Here is an 11,729-nt window from a genome sequence, read left to right as displayed (position 1 = left end):
TATTCCCTATTTCTCTATTTCTAAGTCCATTTCCTCGTTGCTGATCTATTCCCCCTGGAGTTGAGGGAGTAGTCAGGATTCCCCTGTCTGGTTGAGCAGATTTTGTGAAGTTGCTGAACTGAGCATTCATAGCTGCCATGAACGCATCCAACTTGTTGTTGATTTCCACATTCCCTGCTAGAACCTTGTCCTCCAAACTCCTTTTATCCGCTACCATGGTATCCAAGATCCCTTGAATACGAGCTTCCTGCCTGTGCAATTGCTCCTCCATACTTTTCATTCTCATACCGTCAGCCATGGCGTAGAATAATGACCCAAGCTACTGAATCCGAGGATCAATAGCTTTGATACCAATTGTAGTGATTGGTGTAGGATTGAGGATTGAATTAGGAAATTACAAGAAGAGTAGAAAAAGGTAGAAGGGAGAACAGGAGAGAAGAAGCTGAGGAGAGAGAGAAAAGATGAGTTTATTATCTGGTTGCATATCAAATGTGTCCTTATCACTGGATTCTATTGGTTATTTATCTAAAGGAAGAATCGGTACAATTAGCACATGGTGGTTATGTATTGCCAGCTCAGCAAATCGTAACAGAATACAACTAATCAACTACACCTGCTAATCATGTAATTTGCTGTCATAACTGTTTGAAGGGGCAACTCATGGTTTCAGGGTATAGACACTTTTTTTTTTTTTTTTTGCTTTTTTGTGCCTTAGTTGGTAAGTTTTATATAAATGTGTTACCACCAAAGTCTAATCGGATGTGATGGTACAATGGTTACTATTTTGAACTTCTATAACAAAAGTCTCAAGTTTGATCCTTGGCAACCTCATAGAATTTAGCATTTTGCAAAACTTAAAAAAAGATTGAGGGGAAAACTGAAAGTCAGGAATTATCGGTTTCATTGGGTTTACCGGTTTTGACGAGTTTGACTGGTCTTGACCGATTTATTTGTCACTTTCGGCTTTAGTAGAAAATCGGATTGGTGTCATAATTGGTTTGCAATTTAACCGATCGAACTGGTTGGTCCGATTCGATTTTAAAAACACTGATTGTTAGAGCATCTCTTATTGGTTTTTTTTTTATTTTTATTATTTTTATTATTTTTTTTAGTTTTGTCCGACAAGTTATGCCATGGGATTATGATAGGAATAACATAGATGGAATTGTTTGTGGCGGTGTGGCTCTAGTGGTAGAAACAAAAGAGTCTTAGAGAGCTTTCTATTGTTTTTTTACCCTTCCAGGCGGCAACCTGTGCAGCGGTAACAGTGGTGGACTTGGTAGCTGTTGTAGAGGCAAAAAGATGATAGTGTTAGTGGTTTTGGTGGTACAAAGAAGAATGTAAGAGAATATATATATATATATATATTTTAACGAGAAGGGTGATACAGGATTTTCATATAAATTTGTGTAATTTCAAAGATTTTATTATCCAAACAATAAATTTGAGGAGGTTAGTGTAATTTTTAAAATTAGAGAAGGGTTAGGTGATCCCAAAATAAAATGCAGAATATTTGGTAAAGTCCAGTAGTAGGGATAATATTGCAATTGGATATTGATTTGCACATTCTGATTGCTTCCCCCAAAAAGAGGAAAGAAGAAATACTTCTTAAATATAGTTATGGAAAAATATTTTATTCTGAAATGCCCAAGCTATGTCTGGATCCACTCAGAAGTGCATCATATCAACGTAGCCATCTTTTTACTTGCGGAGAAATTTCTTGAACCAAAGAGCAGAGCTTTTGGGATATCTTTTCAGTCCATCTTTGTAATCCACGTAGCATATACCGAACCTCAAGGTATAACCGGAGTTCCATTCTAAAGTGTCAAGAAATGACCAAGCAAAGAAACCCTTTACATTCACTCCCAATCTGCCAAGATTACGATTGATTTCTTATCAAAATAAGCACCTTGTAAAGTTACAAAAACAAATAAAAAGATAAATAAAAGTACCATTATAACATCACTAGGCAACAAGACGGCTACTTTTTTTTTTAAAAGGATTTACATTTTGCTAAAATTAGAATTTGTAAAGTACTATTTAGTTGACATCTAATACGGTAGTATGGTTTGGAATAAAATTTTGGCTTGGGTTTTGTTTGATTAGATGTAAAGTTATGTGAGAAAGTAAGGCGAAGGAAAATCGACCAAAGAAAAAAAAAGTCACTTTCTTATACATGTTTGATTGACAAGAAAAATTTTGGGTGAAAATAGAGAGTGGCGGTTATTATAAATAGTACGTGTAACTAAAAATTTTCCTCCAAAATGTTGCAAACTTTGTAGGAGACAAAATGTAGAAAAGCGAGGAAAAGTGTAGGTAAATTTTATAACTTTTCTGCTAATTAAAAACGTAGAAAGGTACAAAAACCTAAATTTCCTCCACTTTTCCCATACTTTTAATTGCAAACAACAACGAAAAGCAAGGAGACTCACTTCATGGCTTCTTGAACAGCCAAAAGATGGCGATGGTAGAAATCAACTCGTTGGAAATCCTTGATACTTTTTATTCGTGTGCTATTATTTGCATCACCAATCCCTGAAAATAATCAGAGCAATCAAGAGAGAACGAAAAGATAAAAGAGAAGCAAAGGCATTAATAATAGATTGTCTTATGTACCATTCTCCGTGATATAAATTGTGGGATTATTGTAGTTTTTCTTGGTGTATTCAAGAAGATCTCGAAGTCCCTTTGGATAGGCATAGAAGGCACTGACTCCAGTCTACAATGAATTTTCAGAAAAATATTAAATATTTTTCCATGTAAAACAGGGAATGTGTAGTTGGGATTTGGAAAAATCTAGAAATTATCAGACAGACATACCGGATCACCTAGGAACTTTCCATTCCTTTCCGCTGGAAACGAAGAAAATAATCAAGAATTTGTATAGCATAATTCATAAATTGGAAGAATTAACTGCGGTTTTGTGGCAAAAATATGAGATTATCAGCCATAGAACTTACAAGTGAGGTTGACTAGAGGATCTGTAGAGCTGCTAACGTTGATATTATTCTGAGAGGCAATATTAATTGCATATTTTGCTGTATAATAATTCACTCCAAGAAAGTCGAAAGAACCCTTGATTATCTTAGATTGCTCCGGGGTAAATTTGGGCAAACGATTCTTAACAAGTTTATGCATGCTTGCAGGATAATCTCCATATATCAATGGATGTATAAACCTGCGAAACCATCACAAATCCATGATACATCGTAAGCATGCATCTATAGATAAGATTGCTTAGACAAGATAGATGAAGCACCAAAAGTTTTTGTTCTAATTTAATTTATTTTAAGAACTATTATTTATTTTTTCTTGACAAAATGCCAGCCCTGAATTTTGAATTGTAGAATCATTAGTATTACCACTAATTTGGATGTCTTGTCTTACAACTATAGTTTTTAGTCAATGTAAATTTCAGATAAATACCTGTACTACTTTGTGCTGCCTAGATAGAAAATGGAAAAGAGCAAACAATAAATCTAGAACAGGAATACAATTCCTATTCCTTGAAGTTGACGATTGACGCAGTTGAACCAGAAAGAATTCAATGTTTGCAAAGAGAATTGTTGTCCAAACTCACCATCCATACATAAAATCAAGAGCTCTTTGTTTTGCAAGAATGTCAAGCTTGCTTCTAGAGTACGGTTCCATCCAGTGAGACACCAATGTAATCCCTATCTCTCCTTTTTGACTTGCCTGCAAATTGAAGTTTCAATCATGCATTTAACATCTACTCATGCACAGAAATTACCTTCACTAATATGATTTCAGGGTTCATGGGATTGATACAAAATTGGCGATGCATGCTGAAGATTAAAGAACCTATGTTCATTGAGGGTTAACTAAGAGTCTTAACTTGTAACGTAGAGATGCTCTTTTTATGTGAGACGTCTTTCAAAAACAAAATTGAGACGTCAAATGCGCCAAAATGAACATTAGTTCAAACGAGCCAACAAACAAATTCTAGCATTAAATAGTATCAATGACTTTTAGATAGTTAATTAGCTACGGGAACGAGAAATGACATTGCTGACCTGGTATTTTTCTCTGTATAATTTTACAGCTGCTGCATGACAAAGAAGCATTCGGTGTCCGACTATATAAGGCTCAGTTGCTGAATTTCCTGCTGGGCAATCGTTGTTTAGCCAAGCAGAGCAGCGACCGGGAGCCAGAGTTCCCCCATCATAACCTCCATTAATGAAAATATATGGCTCGTTCATGGTAATCCAATGCTTCACTCGATCACCAAATTCCTTGAAACACAGCTCTACAAAATCTAAGTAGTCATCCCTGGAAATATGATTGGAAAGGGTCGGAATTATAGTAGTTTTCTACAAGTGAACCAATTATTTATTGTGGTTTGTAAGCTTACTTTGAATATATATATATATCTCATTTGAGTTGTTGTCGGTTGGTGCAAGTGAAGTTCACAATTGATCAAGTATTGGACTGTAAATGCAACAAAAGTGGAAGGAATAAAAGCAAACGAGAGTTTGCCTGGATAAAAAGGATCTGCCGACGGATCCATAGCGATCCCAGCGCAGATCCTCAATAACCGGCGCCAGTCTTTAATTTGGTCTTCTCGTCGGTATTCTTCTGGTTCTGGCCACTTTTGAGTTTCGATACAACTCCGGTGCAGGAGTTTAGGCTGGAGTTCGTGGCGGAGTTCATGGCGAAAGTATGCCGACTCGCTTTCTTCAGTTTTAAGAAACCTATTCCTTTTGAAATTCAACTGGGACTTGAAGAGGCTATAAATAAGAGTACTTAGGACGTTTTTTGGGGTTAGAAAATATTAGCCTAGTTTAGTTCTAATATTTTTTCATAGTTTATTCTTGAGAAACCAAGATCAAACGTTGGCGAATCAAGGAGCACACAAGAAAGAGATCGGAGCAAGCAACTGAGAAGTTTTCTTTCTCTTATTCTCATCTTTGTATTAACTCTTTGAATTCATGGTTTTAATTTTCCAATTATATTGAACTAAATTTATTTCTAGGGTTAGGATTTTTATGAAAGAATCTGATTAATTTTTCTGGTTTAATTTCTTGTCTTTTACTGTGATTTATCTATCTTGATTTTAGTTACATGTTTATGCTTGATCACCATAAACATGATCTTTGGGTTCGTATTAAACTGGGAAGTAAGATACAGCCTTATATTAGATAGATAAGCATACTTAATTTAATCATGAGAGTAGGTTAGGGTTTGTATAACCCACTTATATCACTAAAGTTCTTAAAGGATTTAATTGAATACTTGTGAGTTCCAAAGAGACATAAGATTTAATTAGGCACACTTTAGATGTATCGAGAGATAATATAAAATATAATTGTGTGATGCGTTCATGATTTATTAAGAAATTAACTAGATAATTGACTCAAATTTTGGATTAAAACCTAAAACCCTAGACTTCCATCTATTGTTTTCTCATCCACTTTCTAATTGAATTGATCATTGTTTTGCTTCTTAATAAGTGGTTTAATCCTTAAATTTGGCTTTTGCAATTCGTTAAAATAATTAAAGTAGGAGATTAACTCAATCCTCTGGGTTTGACCCTAAAATATTCCAAGTAATTTTGTCGACCCTGTACATTTATAGAAAGTTGTTGATCAATATTGTCATAGTTATAGGTGCAATTATCAATTAGTGAAAGTGGAATTTGTTATTTTATCTTTTTTGGATAAAGGCAAAATATGCTTATTTGACATCGTGTCAATTTCTTAGTAGATTGCTCCCATTAATAGTTGGAATCAAAGTGCTTACTGGCGGTCCAAATTTCTTCTAGACCTTGATAGTAAATTTGGACCATCAACTATTGCCTACGATTGCACCTAGATCCGCCTATGTGAGGTTGGAAAAACTCATAGTTATAAATAATTTTTAGATTAAATGATGTAATAGCTTCGACCTCCATTAGCTAAAAAAGAGTTGGAACTTCCATTAGCTTTTACTTACACAATGAGAGGGCTTAAAAAGCTGTGGTACTCGTCTTCAAGTGCTTGGGGAACGTCCCAATGGAAGATTGTCACGAAGGGCTTTATACCTAAGTACGATATTAGGAAAAATTGTTAATAAGTAACTCAATAAAGAAAAATGTTTGTTCCACGGAAGCGGTTAACGAACGAAAATTAGCTAACGAACCATTTGATATGAGCTCATTGATGAGATTGTTGTAGAAAGCTACGCCTTCCTTGTTAACACCTCCACTTAGCTTCCCGCCTGAAAATGTGAATAACAAAATGACGAGTAATAGAGTAAACTTATAAGCTATAAATAATCAAACAATTTTGATCAATAATTTTTTATTGTACATCTATCGTGCACTTAATTTGCTATGTAAAATTGCAAATATAGTGGTCCCCATGTATATAGACAATCAGATAGTTTATTAGCTTGACTTTGCTTTTCAAAAGACTAAAACTCGGCAATCTTATTATTCCGTCTGCTTTGAACACACATTAGACAAACCGCTTAATTATTATACATCAAATTATTCTGAATCTGACTATTGAACTTTGTTATGGTGCGTCACAAGAAGAAGTACGAATGATTGAATGAGTTGGAAAATGAACAAATTTGATGGGCTATTGGCCTATAGCCACGCCAATTTTGAGCAATAGTTTTTGTGGTATGTCTTACGAGGCAATATTCTGGGCAGGAGATGGAAAATCTGAAAGCATCCAGTCCAATAAACTTCATCAATTTGACATCATCCTGTTGCCAATACATTAAAAGGGAAAAAAAAAAAGGCGATAATCAGATGGCGTGCAAATTACTTGTGAATAAGCACTTAATTTGAACTAAAAATGAAAAATCAAAATAGCAATCTCAAGAAAACTTAGAAGCAGACTACATTGTTCAACTACTTGAGACTGAAGTAGTATTTAGCAAGCGCATATAGGAAGAAGAAACTTTTAATTACTTGTAAGACAATAAGGCATGAAACATACCATTACTAACTTTCCGATGTGGTACATATATATATAGACCCTCTCAGATCACCAGTCAAGTTGTCCCAAATAGTGGAAGGTGTTCAGTTTCCATCCCCTCCTTGTATCCGCCCTTTTGAGTTCCATGATGGTACTCATAGAGCTCTACGTGTCCTCTTATTTACGGTTATAAATAGTTGAGTCTAATCAAATTTTAGTTTAATTAAGCAGAGTTTGATTCAATTTTTTCAGATATAAACTTGATCAAGTTTTTACTGTAAAACTTAAGCTCGATCTTAAACTTCGTTTTGAGCTTAGTTGAGATCAAATTAAAAGTTGTAGTATCTTTTAAAATGGATAAAGTAGGTATTTTACTCTAATAAATAATAAAGTGTGGGAGACATTTATGCAATTTAAATACTAATAAAAAATTAATGAAAAATATATAAAATCGAGCAACTTTGACGCGCCAATTTGAGCCAAGTATATTTACACTCGGACATAACTCGATAGTCTTGCTAAAATGATCCGAACTCAAAATTAATCGAGCTCCAATCAAGTTTTGACGGACACAACTCGCAACTGCTGGCCAGCCAGCTCGAATTGCTTGCAAGTTGCAGCCGTACACTTCCCCTTGTCAGTGTCCCGTGTGTGTCCTTTTAACGCCAATGATGGAACCCTTCCATCCGTAGGCGCGTAGTATTCATTTCATTGAGAATTAGGTAGATTACGACACATTTATGTCCTCTGGCTCAAATGAAAAGGCAATTAATCTTATTTTTAGTTATTGTTGGTACAAAAATAGATGATCTCATAAAAAAATAGTTACATCCGATATGAGGCAAGTCTCTATCGGATAATGTGAAACAAAAAAGAATTTTTGAGGCCGTCATAAAAAAGAAATTTTTTTTGTGGGGTACAAAAAGTTACGGTAATTAGATGGATTTCGTTTATATGTAAATTACAAAAATGAATAGAAAAAACTGAAAAATAGCTTATCAAAATTTCATATATGGAAAAATTTGAAGATATATTTTCATATAATCACAAATTATTTGTTACAGTGTTTTTTCCTCATGTATTTAATTTTTTTTCTATTTCCCTTGAATAAGCTTTTGAGGTGATTAATAAAAGTTTTTCCAGTTTATTCTCTAGAATCAAAGAAATGATTATAAACAAATTTTGTCATCAAGATTCAAAATTTTTTAAAATGAACTGTCTGGACTGATTGAAAATGCTCGTTTTCTTCAAAAGAACAAAAAAAAAAAAAAACTGTTTGGACTGATTTCGTACATCCAATTGTGGCCTAGATTGGTCCTAGACCATGTGCCATGTCCCCAGTCATTGCCCAGCATTTGTACGTTGAAAAGTACTGTCTACCCTACAATGATGTGATACAGTCTGTAAATTATCCACATGCATGACTTGAAGGGCTCTTCGTCAAATTTTGTAATTCATGGACAAGTAAAATGTATATCAAACTGTAGAGGTGGCAATTTGTCCCAAGTCTCAATGGGTTACCCATGCCCATGGGGACTTTGGGCGGGATGGGTATTAGATTTAGATATTGGGTTTAAAATGGGACAAATCCCAATTGTACCCATTAATTGATGGGAATACTTGGGAAATACTTGGGTACCCATTGGGCTCAAATAACAAGGGCTCTGTTTGGTTTAACTATTTTTGGGGGGTATTTTTGAAATATTTTATTATAGCAGTGTATATGAAAAATTTTTACTATAAAATTTTTTTGAAATATTTGATATACTAATATGGATGGGATGTTTTTTGAGTTATTGTATATTACTGTAACATTGTATTTGAAAAACTTATTTTTTGAAAAAATAGCCAATCCAAACGGAGTCTTAGATTAAAAAATTATCTTTAACAATTTTTATAGTCATACTAGAGAATATAATCTAGTAGTTTTCCTAGTCATTATCCACAAGAATTTTCAACATTTCAGTCAATTTAGACCTGTCATCTTTGGACAATGATGAGGATAAATATTCAACACCTTAAGTACCTTGGTCATCTTGATATATGTTGGAATATGACTGTATATCTATTTTTTCCTTTATTTGTTAATCCAATTTTTTATGGGAATCCTGAGTATAAAGCACTTGCATGTTTATTTAATAAAACTAAAAAAAATTTAATAAATCAAAAATATTAAAATTATATAAAAAATAAAAATGAATTAAAGGAAAAAAAATATGTAGAAAATAGATTTGGGTATTGGACGGGATCAATCTAAACCCATCCCAAAGTGATCCCGCCCAAGTTAGTCCCAAAACACATATGGGTAAGGTTGGGCCCAAACCCATATGACTCGGTTCCATCACAAACCCAAGCAAATCCCGCCCATCCCGCCCATTTTGCCACCTCTAATCAAACTTAACGTCAAGAGTTACTTTCCTTCTTAGTTCTTCCTTTTTATTTCTTAAACTCCACATCTTTTCTGCTTAAAAATATACGTCAAGCTGAAAAGTTAGCTGGGAAAAGAAAATAAATAACATGCAACAACAAATATTTAATTACTAGTTAATCAATTAACTCTCCGTTTCGTCTAGTATTAATCAACATTATGTTCATACTTTTTTGTGATAATAATAATATACCTTGTATCGATGATAAAAGTCTTCGGCTACATCACCATTACTTCCATTCAAGATTTTCCCTGCAAAAAAAGTTCTAATGTTTGAGAAAAAGTGTGGTTGAGATGTCACATGAAGTGTCGGCAAAAGGCAAAGGCCCGTTTGGATAGTCATTTTTCATCGAAAAATTGTATCGTTTTCCGTGATCACATTTTTCTATTACCTTTTGTTCTCACATACATCAAATCGCTATAGTAATTTTTCTACAAAAAATCCTAGAAAATACAATCCAAACAAGGCCTTGGACTCTTAAGCTTATCACATTGCATTTATTACGGGATTATTTCCTGATAATTCTAATCTTCAGGGATGTGGATTCTCAATGCTTTTGCTTATAGCCCATGTATACTATTGGATGTGATTAAAGCAGATTGGATTAACAAGGGCAAAGAAGAGACTCCAAATCTGGCATTTGCTGCCTCGTGTTGTTACAATTGTTACAGCATTGCTACCTTGTGTTTGTATCAATTGTGCGTACTGATTTGCACATTGCAACCCTCAGTTTATTGCAAATTATTTCTTTTCTTCATATTTTTAAGCTGTTTGATTACCATAGAAAGAAAGACATTAGTTTTTTTTTTCATTTGTAGTTGTTAATTCAACATATTTTTATCAGTTCTTTGCTAACAATACAATTAAGGCTTGAATTTAGGACAAAGAGGGTAGATTTAGCATTGCCCTTCATTGTACTTTTTGACCTCATCAAAAAAAAAAAGGAAAGTAGTAAGCGCTTCTTTTTTTACAGTAAACCACTCAGGTAAATGCAGTACAGATGAAAAAATATATGTTTTAATTAGTTGAAGCACTGGTTAGAGAAGTTCGTAACAAAAATTGTGGTTTCATATTGAATTGAGCATTAGTGTCACATATACAGACCTGGATATTTATGGGTAAATGTATCCCAGATACTTGGACCTTTCCCACCTTCAAATGCTGCACCTTCATACTGGAACAAGAAAAGATAAACATTCACACTTTAAATTACCATTAGGATAAATGCACAAAAGGAAATAAAAATTTAAAATACAGTTTTTTTTTCATTTCAAAAAGAAAAAATTGGTAAAAGTACAGGGACTGCAAAAATGGGACTGGTAATTTTATTTTTTCGTGAAGTAAACACAGGATGCCAAATTCAGTTTTCGAATTCTATGTCTGACTATTGGAAGTGAAAAGAGTGCGGGAACGGTGGAAAGTTAAAAGGAAAGAAAAAGGTGGTGAATTAACAAGATCAAGTGTACTTGATAGGCAGCTGAGGAAGCTCCAAATACAAAATCATCAGGAAAGCTGCTTCGATTGAATGAAGTTATGACAGTTCTTGCATTTAGGAGATGAAGGGGGAGTAGAAGAAGGGCAACCACAAAAGTGACTTGCATTGCCATAGCTAAGTGTGGTCTTGGAAGCTTTCGAGGTCCCCCCTCTTTAAATAGATGAGTTGGCCAATGGTTCCTGAGTCTTCTGTCTTCTATTTGTGGAACTTTATGACGTAACCTTAGTGTAATTTTATTAGTGTAAATTAGTGTAATTTTATTATGTTTTAACTAGTAAAAGGCAAAATTCTTGACTCTTACATTTCAATATAAATTTGATATGTTCTTAAGGTATCAAAAGCAAAAAAAATTTTTTTTTCGAAAGTTTATGCTTAATCTCAAGAGTTTTACATATTGTTTTTGTTAGGAAATTGGTTTAATTTCTTTTAGGTAGAATTCTTGTTTTATGTGGAAGTAACTAGTTTTTTAATTGGTTTTAGTTACTTGAAATATTAACCAAGCAATATTCTATTTAGTTTAGGATTAGAAGTTATTTCCTATTCTATGCAAGTCTAGGAATTAGAATTGGTGTCCTATTATTATTTGGGTTTTGGCTAAATAATGTTCTTTATAAATAGATGGGCTGATATAATACAAAGAGATACACAAAGGCATACAAGAGGCAACATGTAGCCTTATACATGGGGTGGTAAGAGACGGTTCTTGGAAGATGAGAGATGGTATACAAGGATTAGACTTGGGTTCAAGTTATATTCTTGTATAGGGTTTTCCTCTCATAATAAAGAATGGATTTTCTCTCCGTGGACGTACACTCAATGGTAGACCCGAACCACATTAAATATTGTGTGTCGTTTATCTTTCATACTTGTGGCTTGTTT

The 11,729-nt window shown here is 33.8% G+C and overlaps 1 protein-coding gene across 1 annotated transcript; it reads right to left on the bottom strand.

The window, feature by feature from the left end:
* Positions 1–1,533: 1,533 nt before the first annotated feature.
* Positions 1,534–10,987, bottom strand: LOC113762289 (beta-glucosidase 12-like). Its single transcript, XM_027305674.1, is given in 14 exon segments — positions 1,534–1,870; positions 2,433–2,535; positions 2,617–2,719; positions 2,821–2,852; positions 2,961–3,178; positions 3,581–3,696; positions 4,035–4,290; positions 5,953–6,040; positions 6,139–6,216; positions 6,637–6,654; positions 6,657–6,711; positions 9,548–9,606; positions 10,460–10,529; positions 10,822–10,987. Coding segments are annotated over 14 exon segments (1,506 nt in total). The 5' UTR covers positions 10,963–10,987; the 3' UTR covers positions 1,534–1,701.
* Between the last annotated feature and the right edge of the window lie 742 nt (positions 10,988–11,729).

Source organism: Coffea eugenioides, chromosome 2 (genome assembly GCF_003713205.1).
Source record: "Coffea eugenioides isolate CCC68of chromosome 2, Ceug_1.0, whole genome shotgun sequence".
Taxonomy (NCBI): domain Eukaryota; kingdom Viridiplantae; phylum Streptophyta; class Magnoliopsida; order Gentianales; family Rubiaceae; genus Coffea; species Coffea eugenioides.
Note: the sequence above shows the minus strand (reverse complement) of the source record. Positions and strands in the feature narration are given on the sequence as shown.